This window comes from Anticarsia gemmatalis, chromosome 5 (assembly GCF_050436995.1).
Source record: "Anticarsia gemmatalis isolate Benzon Research Colony breed Stoneville strain chromosome 5, ilAntGemm2 primary, whole genome shotgun sequence".
In the NCBI taxonomy this organism is placed as follows: domain Eukaryota; kingdom Metazoa; phylum Arthropoda; class Insecta; order Lepidoptera; family Erebidae; genus Anticarsia; species Anticarsia gemmatalis.
In genome coordinates this window covers 12,569,265-12,597,259 of record NC_134749.1, presented here as the reverse complement: position 1 = coordinate 12,597,259, position 27,995 = coordinate 12,569,265, and the positions used below count along the sequence as shown (strand labels likewise).

At 37.2% G+C, this 27,995-nt stretch overlaps 1 protein-coding gene across 2 annotated transcripts; it reads right to left on the bottom strand.

Moving 5' to 3' along the window:
- Positions 1 to 7: 7 nt before the first annotated feature.
- Positions 8 to 27,863, bottom strand: Rfx (regulatory transcription factor Rfx). 2 transcript variants are annotated; one of them, XM_076114835.1, is made up of 16 exons: positions 27,668 to 27,863; positions 25,648 to 25,736; positions 25,183 to 25,284; positions 24,548 to 24,650; positions 23,907 to 23,972; positions 16,191 to 16,275; positions 15,551 to 15,677; positions 14,104 to 14,224; positions 12,916 to 13,199; positions 10,269 to 10,432; positions 9,827 to 10,067; positions 9,412 to 9,603; positions 8,582 to 8,692; positions 8,142 to 8,314; positions 7,722 to 7,851; positions 8 to 6,092 (listed from the first exon to the last, which is right to left on the bottom strand). In XM_076114835.1, the coding sequence occupies exons 1-16, from the start codon at positions 27,672 to 27,674 to the stop codon at positions 5,958 to 5,960; spliced, it is 2,130 nt and encodes a 709-aa protein (XP_075970950.1). In that variant the 5' UTR covers positions 27,675 to 27,863; the 3' UTR covers positions 8 to 5,957. The 2 variants fall into 2 exon arrangements, with proteins under 2 accessions (XP_075970950.1, XP_075970951.1); XM_076114836.1 differs by lacking the exon at positions 23,907 to 23,972.
- Positions 27,864 to 27,995: the final 132 nt, after the last annotated feature.

Sequence of the window (27,995 nt, the reverse complement as noted above, 5' to 3'; positions counted from 1 at the left end):
TCGAATGTAAACACATGACTAGTTTTATTTCAGACACATAATCGTCCTGTCTCATACAAAGGTTACATCGTTGGTCATACAACAATAAATACATGTACGCTACAGTCACAGTCGGCCCCCGGTGGGTTGCACTCCTGCGCAATGATGACTAGACATACATTATGTTGAAACGACAATTTACTTTTGATAATATACATATACCATGGTATTTTATAGCTAGGGAATATTTACTAATCAATGTCAAATTCTATTTATCTTTCAAAATACAGACTCGGTTTTTTTTTGACCCAGCAATTTTCACAAGAGTTGTCTTATTTTCATAGACATTACATGATGTAAGACAGTCTTTAGAAAAGGACACACGATTTAGTATTATTACAGTGTCAATATCGTGGTGTTACAAATATTCCCTAGTGATAAATAAACCAGGACTTAACCACAAGAATAATTCACTGAATAATTTATTAAGTTGCCATTGATTAATTGCCGAAACAATATAGTGGTGTTTACCATTGGAATAATATAATTATAATCCCCAGACAATTACTTTGTAGATCTTAGCACGCTGGATAAATATAGCATATAATGTGTCATTCGAATTATATTATCAATCAATTCAAGATGTATAATTATTTCTTGTGGCTAAGTAAAAAATTTACACGAATATTAAATAGACATCAAAATTACAGTTTTACTATTAAAGGATCAAGTAAACCAATGACAAAAGGTGGAAATATAAAAATAGGTATTGATCTTAGTATAGTTTCAGTTACATTCGATCATTACACGTAATAATAACTAGACACTTATAAGATTTAATAATTGTCTTTAGACGTATTCTAGAAGATTCGAATACACAAAGTTTTACGACATTCTCCATCCAAGATGTATACAGGAATGCAGCCCAAAGTATTCGTTGCTCAATTTTAAACATTTGATAATAGAACAAGTGGATAGACCTTATCTAAACTTGGTACAAAATGTTTAAGCTCATGTGTCGGACTACTGTAGCTAAACATTGTTGTCGTTCACGTTTTATCAAGCAAATGTACTACTCGAGCACGTGTTTATACGTGTTTTACAGATACGTATGTATACGTATACGCACTTTCGCTCTCGAATACGAACTACGAGCTTCTCAGGACCATTAGTCCAAAGGATTCTTTAGACGATTTGTTCGCGAAACTTTGCTTGTTGCTTCGCCAAATTCGTATTCGACAGCATTGAAAAATAGATGAAAAATCACCTTAGCCAAGTAATAGTTTTTATCCCATACTGACAGTCTACACATTCCTATTCATGTATCATTTTACTCTCAAGTTAAAATCTATTCAGATTCCAATACGCGGGCTATTTGACTGAACCTTTCATACATAGTAAGTGTTATAGATATGAAGTGGAGTGGAGTATTTTAGCTACAGTCCGCCTGTATATCATCAAGACACTCAATACAAATATCTTAACATCTAAACGGCTACATTTACTCATGGTCTCCAATAAGTACAAACATTTATTTGTGAACGAAACTCGAGAGTGACGGCCGTCGTCTCGAGTGACATTCACAGCGACACATAATAACTATAGTGCAATTCCACGATATACTTGCAAAAATATAAATTAACACTTTTAGATAGTAAACGACTAAAATAACTAGACTTTGTGTGTCTCCTAAACGATGAAGGCATGATGGTTGTATGAACCTATCTTTATATTCTTTAAATAAACTATTTCTTTTTTTTTCGAGGCACTGGCAAGCCGTGTCTGGGTGTTACATGTACACAATTCTCCCAGACGGCACAGTACTATTGTCACTCAATCGTTTAAAATATAATCCTCTCCGCTACACGATCTCGACTGGACATAAATAACTTACGTTATTGAAACGAATCACAACATCATGTTATACTTTATTTGCTGTGCAACACAACCGATCAGAGCGTATACCAAATAACGTAGCAATCGTAAGGCAACTTCAGAAGGCAGTAGATCTGCATTATTGATATAATTATAAAATTGTTATAAAATACAAGTAAAATGTACATAAAGCTGATGAAGCTTGAAATAATGATTATATTGTCCTCTATTATATACTAGACAGGCCTTATTGCACTGTTCGGCCAGACGGGTCGTGTTCGCGAACTCAAACTACTCTACTGCCATCTATACTGCAAATGGGGGAACTGTTATACGCTGTCATAAAATGTATGTTAAAACAAGCATACTACGTTCTAAAAGAACGCCAGAACTACCCATATAAAGTCTCATCTCGTTTGAGTTCACGAACAGATAACTATTACTATTAGGAAACGTCTACATAAAATAAAAATCTATTGTAATTGTAAATAAAATATAGGTGACCTAAAGTTTATACAGGGATAGTTGGTCAGCATCAAAACAAACCAAAATTGTCGTTGGACAACTTTTATAAAATTGTTCGAACGAACTTGTACCACGAAAATCGCTGCTCGCGTCATTATCGACACCGTTGTAAAGAACTAACGATAAACGACAGTCGTAATCGCAAACTGTTTTAGCTTACTTTCCTTTTAAGCTGAAGACGAACGCGTATTTCAGAAAAAATGCAATGCTTTGCGTAATCTCAACACGATACGACAATACGTATTGTATAAGCAACTTGACAATACGCTCGACCGCCGTGAGCCTAAAAGGAATGGAAGCTTAAGATATCATTAACCAGCCAGCTCACCAACTATCACTGTTCAAACAACACATGTCTATAGAAATTGCAACGCACTTTGGTAATACAGTACAGTGACAATATACTACTTAACTACACTTATTTAACACCTAACATAGACTTACTGACTTAGGCCATTACAGGGTAGTTATAACTATAAGATTTTGATTACATGAATATATTAAATGTAGACGAATAATATCTTAGGATTATAAAATGGAAAAATATACATTTGTGGAAACGATTGTTTTGATGGAAGTAGGATAAAATGTTTAAAGGATATTTAATTACTAAAGTCATCAAAAGTGGCATTTTCATACACTTTTATCTGCGATCTGAATGCTATAGTTATTTCGTAGAAGACTATAGCAAGTTAAATCATCGACTAGATATTTTAGGTTGCAGAAATGTTCTCATTGCTAAAAGGACGTAAAATAAAAATATAAAGACGCTTCAAGTAAATACCAATATTAAGAGCAGAAGAAAATAAATAATGCTAACATTATCCCTTACTAAACATACATGCATAAATACAATATTACCTCTACTTCTAATATACAAAATAAAATATACATAATCTACTAAACTATAAGAAAACAGGAAAAATAACGTTCTTTGGCATATGTCTAAATAAATACATTTAAATAATTTAACTGCTGAAATAAAAATATGAATATTTCAAGCTGGCAATGTTTTAACTTTGGTGGTGTTACCAAAAATCTTATTTAAAAATGCTTATATTATTATGACTTGTATATAATATTTACAGTATATAATAATTTATTATTATATGATTAGACAACCATTGTAGATGTGAACTTATTTATTTAAGATGAATGAAGAATCTTAAATTGATGAAATATAGTTAGTGATTATGTTAAAATAATATGAGATCTCCTGCCAAAAAATTTACATATATGAAAAAGTATACATTTAAATAATAATGCATATAAGTTCTTTTATCATCATGTGTATTACTGCTTAAAGTAATACTTGTAGGTTCCATTGACAGGAAGACCATGGAATAAATAATTATTTACTAAATACATACATACAATCTGAAATGTGCAATTAAGAAGTTTTTTGTGCTGTAAATAAGTGACTTTTAAGTCAAACGATATGATGGTTGTAAACTTATCTTGAAGTTGGTAGCCTATATACGGAAAAATAAGATTTCCTTGTTTCGATTAAAGTGATGTTATACTATTACTTTTGCTATCGTTTGGTATCTTTAAATCTATATATTATCGTTATATTAAGACTTTAAGGCCAGTCACTGTGGAAATATATAAAATTACTGTAAACGTACTTCTATATGTATATATCTATTGAATGCGGTGAAAATATACCCTACGTTATCTTAAATAAGAAGTTTTAGTCCAATAAGTATAGACATCTATCGGGCAAGGCCCTGGAACTCTTATATATAAAGATACATACATAATTGTATACACTAAAATAATGCTAAGTTCAGAGCCTGTCTATATCCATTCCAAATATACATTCTCGAACAGTATATAACTGTTGTACAAAACCTTCATTCGGAGATCAATATAATATAAACATATATACGTCTTATATACTAACCGCCTCACTATACTCGGGGCATTACAAACGTGCAGACTACGTCATATCATTTCATCGCACTCTCTCGCTCGCACATACACAGTCCTATGATTCTTTTGATTGCTACGTAGCTCGCACGATTGTAGCGACCCGTATAATAAACGTTGTTTAAGCTCTGATAAACTGTATAAAAGTGAAATAGATAAAACACTATAACTAACCAGAGCTTTCACGCCGTTTATTAGTAAGACAGTATGATTATTATAACGTCACGATTTTTATACGTCACGAGAATTATTTATAACGATACGTCACGACAATATCAAAACAAATAGTCGTGATAGTTTATTGAAGTTAAGAAAAGTGTTCAAACCACGCCTACCTACCAATCACGTCGCAGTAAGAAAATTGGCTTAAACTTGATTGGTTGAGAGGTTTTCTTCACGTGAACGTCAAAATAATAGCCCGTCACGATAAAATTATCGTACACGTTATACACCTTAATACGAGATTATTATACATTGATGAATAAATATAAGTGAGGACGTTAATTCGATTTTAATGCAAAATGTCCGTAATGACTAATTATCCAAATCTTTTACTTTATTTTGTTAAATGTTGGTCGACTTTCATTGAGATACGCCATAAACTCATGACCCAGGATTATCGTAAACCCTAATGGTTTTAACCTAAACTAACAGTATGTTATCCTACAGAATCGATGAAATATAATACCGAAAATGTAGAAAGGAAAAATCTTGAAGTTACACCTTCAATGCAAGAAAGTCATAGCATCAAATTATGCAATACGACATAAGCTTTTTTTCTCCCGATCCACTTTTAATGATGGATAATGTTGTATCTTCGATAGAAAAAGGTCATAAGAAGATCTTGAGTTACATTATGCTTTGCTTACACTGAAGGCGACGGCCCTATTTTACGAAATGTATGCTGCCAAAAGTATCATAATTCGTCTCAATGTATTCAACACCGACACCGAAAAATCCACTACAATTATGGAAATACGAACATTTGCCGCATAAGAATAAGGTTCAAATTCAAATAACAGTATGAATTTTATATACCTTGAGGAATAAGAAATAATATAGAAGAGATAGGTATACAACTCGACAAACGCAAATGCATTGAATAGTTGTCGTAAAGACTGACTCAACACTGTGGGAAGGCAAATAATAACGTCTCTTGTTCAATTCTTGTTATGTTCATAGCTTTCGTAGAACAACTGTCATTAGAAAAGTTTGGTTAATTATAACCGTTATATCCCAATAATTTTGCATCTACTCTATCGTTCTCAACTACACATTATCTTACACCCAAGGTATTATAGAGTCTACACACTTAAGTCTGAAACTGTCCACGACTACAAGTCTTGGACATAATTGTCCAGGGGCGACTTTATTGTGTAGACTCCATTAATGAGAGAGAGTAATATTAGGTCGCGGAAAAAGTCTTCACATTATAGTAACTTGTAATAAAATCTTTTCTCTTCACAATAAAACTCGATATTTGTGTACCTCACGAGCTCACTGAAAGAAACCTGATGAACCGTGTACGTCAAGAATCACAATCTTGAAGCCAAAGAGATTTTATTATCAGTTCATACATACTATAAAGCGAAAAGACTTTTTCTCCGACCTAATACCTCAATATACTGTTCAATTTCGTGTTGTTATTACTCTGCAATCCTAGGTTTCTTGCACTCGGGCTCTTCATCTTCCTCCTCGTCGTCATCCCACTCCCAGTCCTGGTCGTCCTCATCAGGTTCAAGGCGGAGAGGCTCTTCTGGGATGTCTTCTTCTTCTTGTTCCTAGATAATAGAAGATTAGGAATAAGATGTTGTTTCTACATGTAACGTGCAGGTGCACGTAATCATTTAATGTAAAACGTATACGGTTACATGGTTTCATTTTATATGAAAATCATTTGTTTTATTTCAGCCATCTGTGCTATCTACAAAGTAAAAGACAATATTAAGGCGCGATTAAAAATTAACTTAACAATCACACTGACAACGCATGTGTTTTCAATGCGTGAGTGGTGTGGTTCGGGTTGCCCGCATACTTAGAACAGAAGATAGCAGTCGGAAATGATGAATACATTAGCCACCTTTACACTCACACACACAGGATTACGCGCGGGAAAGCAGCGCGCTATGCGCTCGCGATTTTCTTCGCGGGTTTGACAGACGAGCGCAGCGCTTGGTCTTTCCTTTCCCCTTGCATGTGCGCTCGTTCACGCAGATTGTTGTTTTATGTGCGATAAAGTGTGTGGGAAATGTACACGGAAGAATATACTTTATAATGTGAACTAAGTGCATGTGTCTCACCAGCACCCGCTGCATGACGGCGATGCAGGGCACGCTGTGGTGCGCGGCCACGCGGCGCTCGATGAGGTACGACACGTACTTTATAATGTGAACTAAGTGCATGTGTCTCACCAGCACCCGCTGCATGACGGCGATGCAGGGCACGCTGTGGTGCGCGGCCACGCGGCGCTCGATGAGGTACGACACGTACTTTATAATGTGAACTAAGTGCATGTGTCTCACCAGCACCCGCTGCATGACGGCGATGCAGGGCACGCTGTGGTGCGCGGCCACGCGGCGCTCGATGAGGTACGACACGTACTTTATAATGTGAACTAAGTGCATGTGTCTCACCAGCACCCGCTGCATGACGGCGATGCAGGGCACGCTGTGGTGCGCGGCCACGCGGCGCTCGATGAGGTACGACACGTACTTTATAATGTGAACTAAGTGCATGTGTCTCACCAGCACCCGCTGCATGACGGCGATGCAGGGCACGCTGTGGTGCGCGGCCACGCGGCGCTCGATGAGGTACGACACGTACTTTATAATGTGAACTAAGTGCATGTGTCTCACCAGCACCCGCTGCATGACGGCGATGCAGGGCACGCTGTGGTGCGCGGCCACGCGGCGCTCGATGAGGTACGACACGTACTTTATAATGTGAACTAAGTGCATGTGTCTCACCAGCACCCGCTGCATGACGGCGATGCAGGGCACGCTGTGGTGCGCGGCCACGCGGCGCTCGATGAGGTACGACACGTACTTTATAATGTGAACTAAGTGCATGTGTCTCACCAGCACCCGCTGCATGACGGCGATGCAGGGCACGCTGTGGTGCGCGGCCACGCGGCGCTCGATGAGGTACGACACGTACTTTATAATGTGAACTAAGTGCATGTGTCTCACCAGCACCCGCTGCATGACGGCGATGCAGGGCACGCTGTGGTGCGCGGCCACGCGGCGCTCGATGAGGTACGACACGTACTTTATAATGTGAACTAAGTGCATGTGTCTCACCAGCACCCGCTGCATGACGGCGATGCAGGGCACGCTGTGGTGCGCGGCCACGCGGCGCTCGATGAGGTACGACACGTACTTTATAATGTGAACTAAGTGCATGTGTCTCACCAGCACCCGCTGCATGACGGCGATGCAGGGCACGCTGTGGTGCGCGGCCACGCGGCGCTCGATGAGGTACGACACGTACTCGTCGTACAGCAGCCGGATCAGGTGGAACGAGCCGAACGACGCTGCAGACCTGCACGGACACGTAGTAAACATTACTGCCATGATTACATGTTAATGTCTTATTGCCTGTTGGTTCAAAGACTCCTCTCCAGCACCTGTATCACATATATAAACATCTGAATAGCCCACATGGAGGCCATACTGGGTCAAAAATTCACAATTCAAGTTCGAATGGATAGTGTGTGGAGTGTCAACATATATGGCACGCAGCACGTGCACAGTCGCCTCGGACACGTCTGTCTTGCGTGTACGGACGCGTGTACGTATACGTATAAACATGTACGTTCATGTATACGTTACCGGAGCGTGAGCTCCCGTATGACAAGCGAGGAGTAGAAGGACCAGTCCAGCAGCAGGCGGCGCGCGCGCGCCGTGTAGTCGGCGCGGCGCTCGTGCGGCGCCAGCGCGCTGCGCACGCAGCTCTCCAGCCAGCCCGCCCACTGCTCCAGGGACGCGCCGCGACCCAGCGTGGCCTGTGGTGTAAAAAATACATTACTTACCCATCAATACATCTCCTGAAATCTACAGTAAGATGCTGTCGATGCTTGTATGAACCAATTTAATTCCAACTAACTCTTTCTGAGTTTATGTTAAACAGTTGTTATAATCAAATGTGTAAAAATAAAGCAATCGGATCGAAACTGCAATAGACCAACATTTTCGAAATTAGTGTCAATATGAGCAAAAATCTTTACCACGAAGTTAAACGTATTTTAGTGTAAATGAGGATCAATACATACCTTGAAATCAGCTTCAAGTTTGTGTGCAGTAGCGGCACTACCACATGAGCACGCCCACGCTGCCTGCTCGCGGACCACGCGGAAGTCCACGCGGTTCAAGTCCGCTAACATCTAAATATACAAGTTATTTTATAAGTTATAAAAAAAGACAACTCCCGCACTAAGAACAGATAGTCAATACATAACGTTCCAAAAAGGAGATCGGCAGATTTCGTACAGCTTAAAGTTTGTGTTGTTTCGTAACAGAATTTGTACCACTTATTAAGGGGACTAAGTCACTTATTTTTATTTGGGAGTATTATTTTTAGAAGTCCGGATTAATTAGAAAGTATTTGTTTATTTAAATAATAATTTTTGGTCCATTTCTTATATTTGTTGACAACTAAAGAAAAAAAATCTCATGAGACGTCACTTTTCGTCTGACGTCTACGCATCCGCCAATTTGCTGTTGTTTTGAATTGTGGTTTTGACAGCATCTGAGCAATTTAGCAAACTATCGGGGCTTCTAAAAATGGACATAACTTTTACCTCCCAACTTTTAAAAATATAAGAATTTTAAAATAAGCTTGTCTATCATATTAGCTACCAATTAAAACAAAAAGTAAACCTAAACATGACATTTTATAAGCTGTACGAATTCTTCATATAAACCTGCCGTTCGCCTTTATTAATTTAAACAAACAAGGCGACTTGAACGCTATTCTTTGGTGGCAGTACATTTACACACAAAAAATAATGTTTCATTTGTCATCTGTAAATTTCAAGGCGACACACACTCGTATGGACCATAGCGTCCATGAGTTACTCTAGTTATAGTTTACTTTAGTTACCTGATGTATCTGGTGGTGGTTGGTGAGCACGGCGCGCGCGGCCTGCGCCAGGTGGTTGAGCGACGTGTAGCGCCGCAGCGCCGCCGCCAGCGCCGCCGCCGCCGCCGCCTGCGCCCTGGCCGCCACGGCCGGAGCACCCCCAGCACCTGCCGCTAGTGCACCCTCCAGGCTCTTCGCGAAGTTACGGATAGACTGCAATGGAAAACTTGTATAAGCGTGGATCATAGGAGACTCATAGGTGAGGAGAGGATCATAGAAGAGGATGTTGCTGCTTAGTATTTGCATTTGAGACTTAAAATGTAAGTGATAGTCAGGATCATTCAAAGCGGGAGGCAAATTTAAGTAAAATCTATTTTTTCTTGACACTGGGAGTTGTGCTAGCTGCAGTATGACGTCACAAGCCGACAGTATGTACCTGCGTGAGCTGCGGCGGGATGGGCCGCAGCACGTCGGGCAGCAGCAGCTCCACGGCGCGCTGGTACAGCTGCAGCTCGGCGAGGCGCAGCCACGCGGCCACGTCGCGCCGGGACGTCAGCTTGCACAGCACGCGCCGGCACAGCGACGTGGGCGGCCGCCGCCAGAAGGCGCGCCGAGCTCGCTCCACTGCGCCTATGTCTAGAGCTGCGACTGCTTCCAGGAATTCTATGCCATGCTCTCTATGCAACAAAACGGACACATTAAAGTCCATTCACAAATCGCTTTTAATCTCAAATCACAGACAGGAGAGCTACAAATTTGCGGCTGACCGGACACATAGTACAGAAAACTTTGGTAAATCCATATAACCATAAATCTAGTAAGCTGGGGAACACAAAGTACGTCATCATAATTAAATCCTATTTTCATTATGTACGTACCTATGATGTCTCCGGAGTGCATCGAGCGCATCGTGCGGCACATCTTCAGGCAGGTCGATGATGCTCAGCGGCGGCGGCTCGGGCGGCGCCACCGCGCCCAAGTACTGGCGGTGTTGGTTCGCTGTGGGGGAGGTCGCGCGCTGACGCTCGCGCGGTCTACCCTCCTAATAAAAATGGCCGTTGTGAGATTTTTGAAATGTAACAGTCCGTCTTTTTCAAGCAAATTTCTTTACATTTACCGAACCGGTCTACGGTGAAGGCAGTCTACATAAGTAACTTATGATTTTATACACATTTTGCCTATTTCTCGCCTGTTAGCCTGTACCTAATTCATATGCTCGACGAACTAAGTTCAATTAGCATGAGCGCGTAAAACCGAAAGAGACGCGTTCCTCTATCGCTAATACTGTTTTTATTGTAAAACGCGGGTAGAAATTCCCGTGACGAAAAAATGCTCAAGTAACTTGACTGGATTAACGAAAATTATCAAACTTGTACTAGTAAAAGGTTAATCTAAAATGCTAATTCTATGTAATTTTTATCGTAAATAATCGTGAAATTTTAATTATTACAGACTAAAACATTTTATCAGACACTTATTTTTTACCAACGAAAATACGAAACTGTGATGTCACTAGACCGTTCTATACTAAAATGTGATATGACACTTAATAAAGAGTAGCTGATTTGACTGATAATAATCAACTACCCTATTTAGTCATGAGCCTGATTCGTTTAACTCACAACAAAATATAATACATGACAAATCTGCATCTCAATTAGATACATTTTTTAAAATATGTTACTTTCCTTTATATTATTAAAAGACCAATTTGCTTCGCAAGGCGCGTAGGAGACGCGGCCATCCATACAAAAAACTCTCTTACAACATTTTTTTTTTCAGATATTGTTTATTAGAGACCTATTAATATTAAAGTATTAATATTAAAATAATAGACTAATTGCTTCGATACGTGCCTCATGTTTGATAGACATATTCGACATCCAATGAAAAAGTCGATAGACCCCGGAGAAAATGTTAATCATCTTGAAGTCTCAAACAGCTATAAATTTCTCAAAATATGAAAGCAGGAACAATATGCTCCAAAAAATATTTACAACTTTGAGATAACCTCGACTGATCTAATTAATTGACTCTATGTCGCCATAACTCCTCATTTCATTATAAGCTATATTACAAACGTTAAAGGTTTCTTTTCCTTATTATTCAACTGTCCAATGTCCATTACAAGATCAATACAGAAACAAAAATAATACGCAAATAAAACATGGCAACGGGAGTACAAATTTTCAATCTGGGGACGCGGCGTCGATTCGCCTAGCAACGCCCAACGCTGAAACCCGGGCAACGGGAGACACAAGTGCGAGCGAGATAGCACACACAAAACACTACAAGAGCGAAAGAGATAGAACGTGACGTCCGAACGAATGCCGACCGTGCAGTTCGGAGTCTGCGAATGAACTGAGTAAGGCTGTGTTAGACTGCCTACGTGTATAGATACAGGTACAAAAGCCTCAATGTACCGTGTGCTATTGCAGACAGTCGCGTACATTATGTAGTACATGCTCCAGACGGAATGGTTCTAGGTATACTTGCACGTTTATAATGCGTATGATGGTTGATCTGTGTACTAGACGTATTATATCCACGTATGAGATTATCTTTGTGTGTTTGTGTATACGAGTTCTGTAAAGCTTTTTAGGTATAAAGTATTAATGCACTTTTGAAGTTAGGAATAAAGAAGTAGTTTTGTATTTGTATGTGAAATATTAATGGCATTGAAATAAATTACAATATAAATGTTGTTATTTTAGCGCTGCAATTAATTAGCATTAAATATGATCCGGGATCCATTTACTTATTAAGACAAATTACACGGTATTTTCAATTTGTAATGAAATAGAATAATTCCATATTGGTAACTGTAGAAAGTCATCCTAGAAAGGAAATAATAACACAAGAAAAATTTGAAACCCGACGCCAAATCCGTTACTTCGTATGAGTTTTCAAACGATCTATGAGTAAGTAGATTTTCAGAAGCTGGCCGCTTCAGCGTTTCAGTTCCTTGAAATCGATCACATACATGTTTTCCGCTATGTTTCGCTATACGCACCATTTATGGTTAAACAATTATGTGGTTAATTCAATGAAAAAGTTCTTATTTTTATACAGGGTGGTAGGCACACGGTTGTTCAAAGGATTTAAGCACTTGGAAAGTAGAAGAACTCTATATTCTATAACGGGTTTTTAAGTTTTTCTAAATTAAGTTGAATGGTACCAATGTGCCAATGTGCTCAATGGTCATATCGTTTAGAATATAACCGTCTGCCTAACACCCATATTTTGCAGACTAGCTATTTTCTGAAAAGAAGAAACTGTTCTTGGATTCCCTGTAAAGTATGTAAAAGACACAGGAAATTTGGTACGCGCAGCGACTAACGGCCAATTTTTTCATCAAAATTAACAGCCAAAGTATAGAGGTAAAGAAAAAATTACAGTCAAATTTGTTCGACAAAAATGTCATTTTTACCTTGGCTGTTACTTTTGACGGAGCCAGAACTGGCCGTTAGTCATCAAAAGTCGGTGGTAAAAGTATCAATTTAATTCCTTCCACCTCCCACTTACCTGCTGGTCTAGAACATCGGTCTTATCATCAACAGTATCATGCTGTTCCTGTCCCTCTTCCCTGATGTCATCGCCGTGGTCTTCCTGGTCTATTCCCGGCTTAGCTCGGATCCCATAGTAATGGTACTTGGAGTTTCCTCGGGTGCCGAGCCGTCGGGTCCGAAGGCCCACGAAGACGGAACGAATGAGCTTGCCGAAGGAGGCCGCGTTGACTGGTTCCAAGCGATGAGTGGCGCAGTGACGAAGGTAATGGGCGTATAGAGTTGAACGAGGAAGAGATACGCCTGTTGTCGAAAGGGATGTTGTTACTTAGACTACCCAGAATCTAAACTCGATTTAACTGTTATATATTTCTTAGGCTTAAAGGACCAAGAAAATCTAAGTAATTGATGTACATAGACCAATATAAAGTTGTACGACGTAGCCCAATTATTGATTGATAAAGTTGATAAACTAAATATGATTGTAATATCTTTTTCTGAAATTGAGAGTACTAAAACGTGATGTGTTATCTAATCGTCATATTTTCTTGTAAAAGCGCTGAAACTCGGCATAAAATAATACAGTAAGAAATAGAGCCCATGGTCATATACCCGTCGGATAAGTAACGGTGGCACTTTATATATTGATAGCTGCAAACATGCAAACTGAACGTACTATAATAAAATGCGTAATATAATAAAAGCCCAGATATATTGTTGGGAATTATAGCGATATTAAAGTCTTTTAGACGTTTTAAACTATAGGGACGCTCAGGCGCGATTCAGTACGATGCGGAAATGTTGCACAGATGTCCGCAACGGATGGTAAGCGTGGAAAGTATAAGGCTAAGTTCATATGACCGCGCGGAGCCGCGCGGAACTTTCGACCGCGCGGTACAAGATCGAAGTAAACAGCTACATCACCGCGCGGTAACAGAACCGAGAAACCGCGCGGTTCAAGAACTAGCGCGTTGGTCGTAGCGTGACGCGCGGAATGACTTAGCTATGGTATACAGATGTACTTAGTCTAACACTGAACGCGCGATACAAATATTTTACTATCCTCGAGAGTATCAACCGCGTCGCATTGAATCCGCACTTAATACAAAATAACACAAAACTAAAAGTCTTACTACTTTTATAAAGTTAATATTTAGTAAGTAATAGTAAGAGATAGTAAAGTGTGTATAGTTACAGGATACGTCACCTTCGGCGGTCTCGTAGTGGTCGAGCAGCCACTGCACGGTGGCGGGCGGCATGCGCGGCGCCGCGGGGCCGCCCGCCGGCGTGGCGGGCGACGCGGGCGCCTCCGCCTCGTCGCCGGCCACCTGCACCATGGACTTTACTATACCACTGACACTAACTTACAACAGTAATCACGACGATAGGTTACAGAGCCCTATGGCTGTCTATCCTTTGACACCGAACAAAAGCGCGGTGCGGAAACCACTGAAGAGGAGCTTTGTGCACTCCTATTAGTTAATATTCTTCCGTTCATCCGCACCGCAGTCTCGCTCTACGTCAATGATCAGGAAGCCTTAAATTACGAAATCGTATTATACCAATTCCATCTGCAGTCCGCTGATAAAAATTACCCACAATACGTAGGTATCCGTAGGTTCTAAAGAATACCAAAACCCTTATCTTTAAATATAAAGAGCGCTTAAAAGAAAACTGAATATATTAAGATAGAAGGCATAGGTTAGGTAATTGCATTGTTGTTGCAGACGACGCCGTCGGCCGGGACGCGGTAACGCCCGCCGGCCGTCGGCATAGCAACGTAGCATTGTTTTACCTGGCTAGCACGCTGAATCTATTGGTAAACTATATAGAGATATAAATTTTATCTTTTGAGTGAACTTATTAGAAAATTTTACAGAAATTTTAATTGAAAAACGTAAATATAACAACACTGAAAAAGAAAATTACCAATACGTAGAAAATACGTAGAAAATATTTTTTTCTTGCACTGTCTGAAGAACCATTGTAAAATGCCAAGATCTTTTGAAATAAGTACGTTATTATTTACTTTTAAGTAGTTTCTTCGACAATCGACCGGCGCTAAACAAAGAAATCACAGAAGCTACTCGGATGATAACGAATAAACTGGAAATTGTACGACAAGATCTTTTTAGTATGAGACTAAATGAGATAAAATTCTGTATAAACATTTGCTTCGCATAGCACACTGAAAAATAACAACAGTAATTACATTTCGAGTAGGTTCAAACTATTTTCCTTTGTTTAAAAGTACCTACTTGTATTGTGTAAAAATATTTACTCTGTGACTTGGTCTTTGGCCAATTAAATTAATTCTACATACGCCCTAATATTTCCTGCATTTATACCTAAAACAAACTAGAACTGAAGAAAGTAACACAAAGCGGCCCTCATACAATAAGCAGAGAGGTTCCTCTTGTCCATGTTCCTATCCCACGTTCAGAAGAGTCAGCTCAGCATGTCATTGTGTTCGTTCTAAAAAACACTGTAAAGAGATTTAGCTGATGGATTTTCCTCCTCGGGAAATACAAAACCTTCCCTCTTTCCTATATCCCAACCAAAATGACTTCTAGATCCACTTATATTTCCTGCAGTTAATCCTGTAATCATCTTAAAACATAAGAAAGTAACACAAAGGAGTCTCCAGTACTCACAACGACGCCATAGGCGGTGTACTCGGCGGAGGAGGCGCCGCCCCAGCCGCTGTCGGCCGACGTGCCCTCCGCGCCGCCCGCGCCCACCGTCGTCACGCCGTACACCGGGTACGAGCGCAACGTCTCCCTGGACGGACACGTACACGTTACAACAATACAACATTAATATCTTTTATAGTATAAGATCTTTTTGTATATGTTACTGGGCACGCAATAAATGATTTTAATTTGATTTTTTTGGAAAATTCTTGGAAATGTAACTGAAATTCGTAGTAATGTATTTCTAAGGAAAACAATGCTCCGAATTTCTTAAGATATCAACTTTTTTAAAATATATAACTTTTAAGCTCAACCCATCAATAATGTAGGAAAAAGAAATCTTGTCTTAAGTAAGTACACCGTGATGTTAGTCCAACAATAATTTAAGAAACGAGATGCAATCTACGCTTTGGTAATCAGAGGACTTCTCTAACAGTAAATTGCATTACAGTTAAAATAAATATAACACTTAGAATATTATTGATATTTATATATGTGTTTTACCAAACAAAGAACTTAGTTTTAATCAGGTATAAAACTCTTTTTTTTTTTCAACTTTAAAAAGGTTCATTTAGAGGGAAAATATCTTCGAGATACTTACATATGAGTTTGATGTCCTTGTGTATAAATCTCCTGTGGTTCAGTGACATACTGCACATGATAGTTGACGGCGTTACCACCCTCGCCTGAAGAACAAACACGATACCATTACACACACAAACAATTAAAAATAACACCTAAACCCCAAGAAAATTAAGCTTTAGTTAATGAAAAAAGAAATAGTATTTTTTGTCGTTATCACTAAAATTGTTAAGTTAAGTATTTACAAGGCAAGATAAAATATAAGTCCCAATTAGAAAATTTCAACACAATACAATCCCTTCAATGGAGTAATTATAAATGAATTATCACAGTGTTAGTTGTGTTTGCAAGCGAATGAAAGGACCTCCTCGTTCGAACTCAGTCACACAAAGAAGGTACAACACTCACAAGGGTAATAGGACCGGTATCGAGGCACCTCCATGCCGCTAGAGATCTCCCAGGCAACTCGCCTCTGGACCTTCACTTCTCAGAACAACATCACCATCACTCACCATCTCCCTCTAACATATACATCTGTCTCGCTCGCTCCCACCCCGTTTTAGTCAATGTAATATATACGTAAGCGATATAATTGTGAAGTTTGTTCTTTGTTTGATTGGGTACATAGTATTTTGTTGTTAATAAACAATCGGGAAGGTGGTGTACGTAGCAACGGTGTCAGGGTGAGCCTTGACTTGTTATTGTTCTGTCTAGTAAGATTCCAGTTGGAATATGAGGGGTGTCTGAGCGGATATTTTAGGATTTCCTTTGTTCGTTTGGTTCAAAGATATTATCATTATAGAAAGTGTTTTTTAAATAAATGTAATACGCTCAGCTTATGATGTATTAAGAACGTTTAAGTTAACAAGAAAATAGGCTTTACAACTATCTCATATATGGTTTTAACAACACTGAATGTATAAGAGTTAATTATGAAATACACACAAACAACACAGCTTTTGTTTATGAGTAGGTCTAATTATAGCCTCTATGTAACAAATCCTGATCAATCACGACACAAATAGACAAAGAAATTGGGATTAAAAGAAGAGCGAAATACATTTTTGTAGTAGTGTAACAAAGACAAAATTCAAATCATCCTTACTTTTAATGCTGTTACCAAAATTGTGACTGATAACAGAATATAAGTAAACAATTTCAATAAAAGTAGAAAACGATATGAAAAATACAATATCACATAGGAAAGACATATACAAAAGCCCTCAACATCTAATATCTGCAAATAAAATTGCGAAACTTGACAAAAGCAGGCAATTTTCGTACCATACAAATCTTCCGTACGAGAGGACAATTTGAAAAAAAGACCTACAAAATATATGGCAATAAGAAGCAATAAAATACAATAATGCGTATGAGCCCTTGTATATAACCGACTAGACATGTATATAGAAATGTTATGTATTAATATAGCTACGTTTGTACGGCGTCGCGACGACACGCGTCATATCAAAGGTAACCAAGCACCGTGATTATCTTTTATACTGCATGTGCATGTATTGTGTGTCGTCAGTCAGGTAGATAATCCGATGGGGTGGGCGCAATTATGCATTATTACTTGTTAGGGCGATGCGCGTATTAATTGGGAACGCAATTACGGTGCTGGTTGTTTGGTAATGTTGATGTGCGATGGGGAGATGTAGCTTTATTCTTCACTTAAATAAAAATATTTTTTAAAGTGAAAAATATACTGAAGTTTCCAATATGATGGCTGAGGCACGAATAAGAGCATGCTTAAAAACTATAATTTCTTCCAATAAGATAGGCAAGGAATATTTTTAGTGATATCTATATAATTTACTGATATTAAATTATCAATAATTTCTGTACTGTTCATTCATTAAAGAGCCTGGTAACTATCTAATAAAGTAGTAAAGATATTAAAAAATCAAATGCTTCTAATATATTATTATAATTATATCAAATACTCCTGCAACATGAAAAACTCTTGTAATACTTTGTATTATCTTTTCAAAATAATCAAGATAATTTATCTTCATACTCTTATCCAAGACTAACCTTAATCTATGCTTATCTAACAAATGTATGTTATCAATACAATTTACCTATCTTCAGGGGCCGAAACAAGTTCCATGATCAAAAATACTGATTTTACTGACCAAAAATTCAAAAATACTGACCAAATACTGACCATTTCCAAACCTTTTTTTGGGTGAATGGTGTGAAATATAAAGCTTATTTTCAGTTATTGGCCTCCACCATCCCCATAGACAACCAGCACCGCCTTTTTATTGTCTTAATGTTCAATAGACTCCAAAAAACACAAATAAACCCTAAAAACGCCAATAAACTCCAAAAATTCTAATAAACTCCATTAAACTCCAATAAACACCAAAAACTCTAAAAAACTTCCCGTCTTACGAATATTCGATCAGGTCTTACGAATTTTCGATCAGGTCTAACGAATTTTCAATCAGGTCTAACGAATTTTCAATCAGGTCTAACGAATTTTCAATCAGGTCTAACGAATTTTCGATCAGGTCTAACGAATTTTCAATCAGGTCTAACGAATTTTCAATCAGGTCTAACGAATTTTCAATCAGGTCTAACGAATTTTCAATCAGGTCTAACGAATTTTCAATCAAGTCTAACGAATTTTCGATCAGGTCTAACGAATTTTCAATCAGGTCTAACGAATTTTCAATCAGGTCTAACGAATTTTCAATCAGGTCTAACGAATTTTCGATCAGGTCTAACGAATTTTCGATGAGGTCTTAAGAATTTTTTACGAGTTGAGAAGTTTTAACCCATTCCAAAAACGTGCGCAACGCCGCTAAACAAGCTTTCACTCCAAAAATATTGATTTCAAATACACTAGTCACAAAAATTAAGGGATATAAAAAAAATCAACATTTTTGGGTGATTTTCAACAAGCTGTAACTCCGAGGAAAATGGTCGTACAGAAAAAATAAAAAAAATAATTGTAGCTCCAAGTGTCTTGTTTTTAGATATGACGATGAAAATTTTTTGTCATGGCCAGGTCTGGAGAAATACTACGAAAACTACCGAAAAAATTTTTTCCCGTCCAAAAAATGGTCCACGGGCTTAAAAAAATATTTTTTGATTCTTTCGTTCAAAAGTTCTTTTAGAAATTTTAATCCTCTTTAATTTGCCGTATTCAAAAAGCCTGTCCGACGATTTGCCGCGGAGTTATCGTCAATCAAAGCAAAAAAGTTCTTTTTGACTTTGATATTCAATAACTCCGGAAATAATGATCGTACAGGAAATCAAAGGAGGGTTTTGAAAACTGCACAATATTCTCTATAAGAAAATGTAAACATCTTTAAGAAAAAAAAAATTTTTTTAATTGAAAACTCGGACTGAAAAAAAGACAAAATTTCGCAAAATTAAGGATATTTGGATAAAAAAGCAAATCGCAAAACGAGAGATCGTCTATCGCTGCCATAAGACACTGGTCCACTGTCTACGACCCCAATCGTGATGTGGTCATGCGCATAAGCCAATCGGGCTCGACGATGTCGTGGAGTGAGCATAGGCACGCGATTTGCTTTTTAATCGAAAAAATAAAGATTTTAGAGAGAAAAAAGAAAAATTTATTAAAAAAATGAATAAAAATCACTAAATTGCAAAATTGATTTTAGCAAAAACAAAGAATTTGAAGCTTCGGGGCACAACGAAAAAAAAATCGCGGCGCTTTGAATTTTTGAGGAATTTTAGGGGACACTTTGACGTTGAAAAATTACTGACGATATCCTTCGTTCATCCATTTTATCCAAAGTTATACCAAGTTATCCAAATATCCTTAATTTTGCGAATTTTTGTCTTTTTTTCAGTCCGAGTTTTCATTTCAAATTTTTTTTTTTCTTAACCATGTTTACATTTTCTTATAGAGAATATTGTGCAGTTTTCAAAACCCTCCTTTGATTTCCTGTACGATCATTATTTCCGGAGTTATTGAATATCAAAGTCAAAAATAACTTTTTTGCTTTGATTGACGATAACTCCGCGGCAAACCGTCGTACAGGCTTTTTGAATACGGCAAATTAAAGAGAATTAAATTTTCTAAAAGAACTTTTGAACGAAAGAATCAAAAACATTTTTTTGAAGCCCGTGGACCTATTTTTAGGCGGTAAAAAATTTGGAATTTTTTTTTTCGGTAGTTTTCGTAGGATTTCTCCAGACCTGGCCATGACAAAAATTTTTCATCGTCATATCTAAAAACTAGACACTTGGAGCTACAATATTTGTTTTTTTATTTTTTCTGTACGACCATTTTCCTCTGAGTTACAGCTTGTTGAAAATCACCCAAAAATTTGTTTTTTTTTTATATCCCTTAATTTTCGTGACAAGTTTAGATGCTATTTTTTGAGGTCATGTGATGCTTCAATATATGTGTACGTAGTAGATCATCCACATACACAGAGTATCCAAAGCAGCCCTCAGATATCATCACATGACAAATCGAGAATGTAAGATTGGCCAACAGCAGAGGAAAACCAAAAAAATATATTGAATTTGGAAAAATACTGACAATACTGACCGATTTTCGAAAATACTGACTTTTACTGACCAGGTCCAAAAATACTGACTTTTACTGACTTTACTGACCTGTTTCGGCCCCTGTATCTTACAACTGTCTACCAAACTCATTACACAATCATTTATTGACTTGTAAAACAAGAAGCCAAACAAAATACTTTAAAACCTTGCGCACTCGCATCACCCCTTTGTGCTTTTCAAATTGATAGACCACCCTTATAATAAACACGACCTTATCTCAAAGCAGTAAGGTTTCATTTAAATAAACAATTTAAAAATATAAAACTACCTTTATTTGAGTATGCAATTTCTAAAAGGGCACATGTTTTAAGTATTTATAATAAGAGATAAGGCCTTTTGAAATTGCATATACTTTTATTAAAATCGACGTTTTTATGTACACGTGATAAGGTTGAATTTTGGACAATAATTTGGCATAAAAATAGGGTGCATTTAATAAAGCACAATGCCGACAGGTAGAGATAATCAGATGTAAGGGTGATAGATAATCACTTTGTTTGCAGTCCATCAAAGGTTTCTATAGTGTATCAAGTCGAGTGGAAACGAAGGGATCATTGCGGATTTATTTCAGAGATGAATGGTGACTCATGGTCAAAGGCAGAGATTTTTTCTTTTGATATTATTACGTTATGTATGAAAAGGACAATAGTTTTCATGTTCAGGTGGTACTGTTCCCAATGTGATAAGATTTAAGTTAAACAACAAAAATTGCTGATGAAATTTTAGTGCTTCATGTCGAGTTTCCAGCGACACAATGAAAAGCCTTTATAAGGCATCATAATATAAATCAAATAGTTTTCAAAATTCAGAAACGTATTACTACGTGAATTAATAACTAGGGTTTGGTCAACCCGAAACTAACCCACTGCTGGGCAAAGGTTTCCTTTCGAACAAGAAAGGGGTTAGGCCTTTATCCAATAATAAGCGATATAAGGACAGTGGTCAAGTCTAATGGCATTCTCAAATGTCCAGAATATAGGCTTTTATTCTTACAAATGTATTTCATAGAAACAATGTAGTAATCGACTCGGTGGACTGATGCTATCACTATTCACTATTGATCGCAGTAGCAAATGAGTCAGTAATAACACAATGTTAGTCTATAATCACTACTCACAAGACCTTCGTACTTATTTCTAAGTTATAAACCTAATTTTATTGCAATAATGACGCACACACCATGTAGAAAAGGCAGAGGTTTATCGTAATCTAAAATTCATTCGATTATCGTGGACATTATTCAAAAATTGCAGGGTTTTGTAGTGCAGAGAGCTATTCTATGTTTATACAGAAAGTTTGCGATAGTTATTGTAAAGCATTTAAATTGCAGAAAAAGAGACCAATAATTTAATATACCTACTTAAAGCTCAACAGAAAGTAGGTTCTGTCAACAAGACTAGGCTTCCCAAAAGACCTAACAAAGCTATCTTTGTTATTATGAACTGCTAAAAAAGTAAGAATAAGGCTGAATAAAAGAATACCAAAGTAAGTGAACTACTAATGAATTACATCACTTCTAAACTTATAGGTATGTGTAATGAGGAAATGATCCACTAATAAGATTGTTTTTCCTATATCTGGATTTGATTGCGGATGTTATCTTATTAGTTTTCCTCATCTCGTTAATTATTCCATATTAGATAGTAAATATAAACAAACATGTATGTATGTACTATGAATTGAAAATGATTATGCGAAAAGGTAAGGGGACCATGATGACTTCAACAAAGACCCGAAAAAGACAATTGAAGAAGCTTAAAGGTAATGTGTATCACGAATTTAAAATGGCATTGAAATGGACAATTGGTTAGGCCCGAAGATCGAGAAAAAAATATATGTTGAACGAAAGTGGAGCATGGAATGAACGAATAACGCAACGAAAACCCCAGGTTAGTATGTAGTTAGATGACGTCATCCTTATACAGTAATGGAAGAGACTGGCACACGATCGGACGAGAAGATCCTAGAACTCTTCCCCACGCGTAGACTGAATGAACAGACTAATGGAAATGAGAAGTAATTTTGAATCACAGATAGTATTGTAAAGCTTCAAACTTTAGTATGAAAGTTCCTTAGTTGGCTAAATAGTTGAAAAATATTATTAGTCTTCACTACATAGTATAAAACAAAGTCGCCCATTTTGTCTGTAGTCCCTTCGTATGCATAAAACTTTAAAACTACGCAACGGATTTTGATGCGGTTTTCACTAATAGAAAGAGTATTTTCTCCGACAGGTTTTTATATATAATTGAAATACATTGAAACTATATTAGCTGAGTTATAGCGATTTATGTCCAAGAAGTCAGAAAAATAATCTAATTGAAGATTGCATTTGTGCGTGCGCCGCTTATACCGTTGGATACAAGTAAGAACAATGTATAGCAAAAACATTGGTCTTTATTAGTTCTACAAAAAAGTCCGCGATGACATATATCCAGCTTTTTTATTTAAGTCACAAAAACTACTTTTCTGTATTAAAAAAACATTTAATTCGTTGGGTGATGTTTAACTGGTGATATAACCAATAATACATATATCCTTATCAAAATAAGTAAGTTCATCATCACGAGCATTTAATTTAGATTATTTTTGCGGTTTACAGTGTGTTATTTAGACATATAGTTTAGGAGATATCACGATATTAGTATTGCGGCACGGTACGGGCCGGCCGCGGCGGCGGGGGCAGCGTCCCTATAAATAGCGTATATGTAGTGATTGTGTACAATTCGCTTTTAAAACAGAAATGTACAATTGTAGTGCATTCGGTTTATCACTGTACATTTATCTTTTAAACCCTGAATATGCCGAAAACTGAAATCTATACTATATCTATACTTAATATTATAAAGCTGAAGAGTTTGTTTGTTTGTTTGTTTGTTTGAACGCGCTAATCTCAGGAACTACTGGTCCGATTTGAAAAATTCTTTCAGTGTTAGATAGTCCATTTATCGAGGAAGGTTATAGGCTATATATCATCACGCTACTACCAATAAGAGCAGAGTACGGGTGAAAAATGTTACAAAAACGGGGACAATTTTGACCCATTCTCTCTTATGTGACGCAAGCGAAGTTGCGCGGGTCAGCTAGTATTATCTAAAACCCTTTACCAGTTGCAAAAACCCATGCAGTTAAAGCCATGCACATTTGAAGCGAAAATAAAAAATAAAAGACTTGCTTTCTTGATCACTGAGCTCTTCAACCTTGACCAGTGGAATGGCTGCTTCGCTCCAAGACTCTTGCACTTCACGGCACACCACATACATACATAACATAAATAAATGTGCCAACAAAATGGTGCATCACATGCTCACATACGACAACTATTTGCTCTACTGTGGGTACTAGCTACAACATTCAAAAAAAAATCAAGTAACATAAAATCATTTTGGGGTAAAAATACGCTAGGTGTCGCTACTTAGGCTGTAGTTTTCTTGTGATGAACAATGACCTGACTTTTCTTTTATTAGATATCTTTATTCGACCATTAACTTTGTCATTTGGTAATGTGTTTCTTTTATGTGTGAAAAAATCGGTACTTGAAATGTAAAATAATGGGGCTTTTTCTGTTTTTCAATCTATTTCTAATACAGAATTTTAAAAAACCTACAGCTTAACATTAACTGTTGAGAATGTAGTTGCAGCCAAATGTAGTATAAATATGAAACGAACTAAGGTGGTTTTCTGCTAGATAAGATCTTCGTAACTATAATGTTGAACATAAAACGTGTATAACAAAAGAAACTATACAAAAATACATCTAGGTGCAAAAGTACTGCAAATAACATGGAAATAAATACTAGTATTTCGGATATTTACCAAGTGAATCGCTTGCAACGGTGATGTAGGTGTGTTGTCCGTCGGTAGTGGGGCTGGAGTGACCCGAGCTGTCGCCGTTCACCTCTACCACGGTGCTCGACACCTGAGGACACGTTGTGATGTTCATGAGCCAGGGAAGTAGCAGACAGACCATCATCAGCCTTGCTGGACTCTTAATTCGCAAATAATGTCTTAGTTTCTGATACTTATGGTGCTACTTAAAAGGTGTGTCGAAGAGATCCAGTTTCTAAGACATCGACCACCTTAAAAAATAGGCGGCCCAGTAGCCAATCCAAGTAAAGCAGATGGGAATAAACCGTTTTACGCAACTGTTGTTGTCGAAAAGAAAATTTACAAAACTGTTGTTACGAAACTGAAATGTTACTTAGGTTAACCATTATTATAACCATAGAAACCATGGATAACCATTTTCGGAGTGACTTAGTTTTGCAATCGCTGACAGATGGTTAAAATCGTGAGGTAGTTCCATCTGCTGTCTAATAATTTACCAACGGCACAGAAAAGCGTCGATCAGCTCCTTCAATCCCAAATCGAAATTTCAAAGATACCTCCCTAACACCATTGATAAGAAAAACTATAAGTAATTATTTGTAAGTGTACGTAAAGCATATTACCTGTTGCATAGCGTGTTGCAAATGTATAGAGTTAGGTAATTCCGGTATGACGATCAGCTCGCGGACTGCAGTCGGTGATCCACCCCCGGCTGCGGTTCCGCCCTATACACGTAATTACATTTACATGTTTAAGTGAAACAGACATAAAATCAGCAATTCTATTTCTTTACAAATGTGAATTTTAGTTTTGATGGCTTGAAAATTATGTATTGTCTTCTGTGGGAAAGTAGTCTTCTTGTGTTATATTACGCAGTACATATAGGACCTAGAAACTATACTTAGGCCGTTACAAACGTGCTAACAACGTCATAATCAAGAGAATCATACGAATGTGACAATGTATAAGTGTGAGCGAGAGACTCCGATAATATGACATGACTTAGTTCGAACGTTTGGAATTGGCCGAGTATAGTTTAATTTACATCTTGGAGCATATAAGATGGCTGTTATGTATTAAAATTTTACCTGTGTAGGAGTCGCTAGCCTGGCGGCCATGTCCGGCGAGGCAGGCGGCGACGATTCCACTAGTACTTCGTCGCCAGCACACTCAAAATCTGAAGACAACCATGTTTTATATGTAAATAGAAATATCTTAATAAAATATAGATGTATTTTTTTTTTTTAAAGCAGTAAAGTTCAGGAGCATTTTACTGAAATCTACATCTCATCATCTTACCTATTGAAATGAGCCTAACGAAATAATTTGAAATCGGAAGACTAGATCAGTTAACTATATGACTAGATAATTTAAAATTACAACAATTTAATAAGAAGCATAGGAAATATTTCATAAAACAACTAACTTACAGATATTTTTTTACCAGATAGGTAATCTGGTAAAAAAATATTCTCTTATAAAACACAATCATCAAAAAATGCTTGTTACCTGTTTGTGAAAGTAACTCAATATTGCAATTATATTGAAAGCAATACCTGCCAACTAATTAGAGACATTTCAATGTGGGGTGGCTCTCCCCTTGTGCATGTTTTGCAATTAAATATAGCACTAAGAGATCACTGTTACATGATGGATTATAAACTATAAGAGGGATTATTTGAACACATTTATTTTAACAGCATGAAATAAGTTGCAAAGAAATATTATGTAAGTTAAATTTTTAGTCAAAGCTTGACTGGAATTATAATGTTTTAATTTAAAGATGTAACTATGTATTTAAATTTATTTTACATTTATTAATAGGTTTTATGAGTTTGTATGTGAATTTTATTCTAGAAGAAAAACTAGTCACATAAGGAAAATTTCATATGAAAATTAATATTAAGTTGCAGAGACCACAAATAAGCAATAAATCAAATATATAATTAAAACACAATATAAAAACAAAATGATTCATCTGAGTTATTGCATAACACTGTCCCAGGTGATAGAGATGTTATTGATCTGCCGGGAGCAGGGGCGGAGAGTATCCGCACAGCGTAACCTGGCAACACCTTATCCATCCCTCCGCACCTTCACTCTCAATAAACATCTATACAATAACACTCACTTTCTAAATAAAACACATTCTCAAACCCCATCTCAGACATTTTGGATACAAAAATGATTTTAACTGGAAAATATCACTTGAACACAACAGTTCCACATTATTGTGACTATACACTGATTTGTATGACATCAAGTATTGATCAAACAATGGTATCTATGTGGTAGCTAGCTTGGCAGACATGTTGCCTAGTGTATCTGTGACTTCTGTTTTTAATGTATTGTGGTGTGGGCTCACGGAGGTAGTGTGTGTGTAATTTTGTCATAGGGTCAGAGTGGGGTGCTTGCAGGTGCTTTGTTTCGGTTGAGTGACACCACCTGCCATGTGCCACCATTGGTGATGCATGACTGGATATTTTGTATTGTATATTTAATTGTTGTGTTGTAATAATGTTTAACTGCCATTTTATTTTTTTATACCATAGGTAATTATGCAATCAATAATGTGTAATTGTCATAATATGTGAAATGAAGATAACTTGCCAAATTATTAATTTTCTTAGAATTTGATTATTGATATTTTTTTAAGTTTATTATTTAGGTTTATTTTGAGTTCGTTTCAGAAATAGAAGAATATGATATTTATTCGCTAAATACTTAAATTTAGAGTGTTTTTAACAAATATTGCTCCTGATATTCGCAGCTTCGTGAAAGGTACTTGTTATTGGATTTTACCTGCGCATTTACCGGCCCCCTTATGTAAGGGGAAGTATATAAATATCTGGAAAGTTAATTCCGCAGGTGAGTAAGGCCGGCGGGACGTGTGCCGTGCCAGGCGCCGCCGCCGTATCCCTCCTGCTCCGATAACTATGATAAAATTGATACGCGCCCGGGATCGTAGGGGGAGCTCATTTCGGACGCTTCCCGCTCAGGGAAGGACGCGTATTATTAACAAATCATTCTATTAACTTTATTGAACATTATCAGTGCAATATTTCAGGTTATTGGTGAATTATTACAGCAAGAATTTATTAAACCTACCTGCCATCCATACCTCGAACTGTCAAAATCATTATTGTTCCTTCGTGAATAATTAGATCACGAGTATTAAATGTTTTACTATGCTGTTTTTACATGTAACTAGCAATAGTTTTGGCAATTTTTATGTAACACGATAAGAAATGACTTATCAATGTTGTTGTCTTGTAGCTACACCCGTTTCCTAGGCTACGGACACCCCGGCCAAATTTCAAGCTAGTGATGTGTGCAGTTCCTGTTTAGTTTTTTTTTTAGTAACTACTAGTCAAACATCACTAGTATTAATAAACTACAAACTATTTAGGAACTTTAGCCAAATTGTTGCAATAAA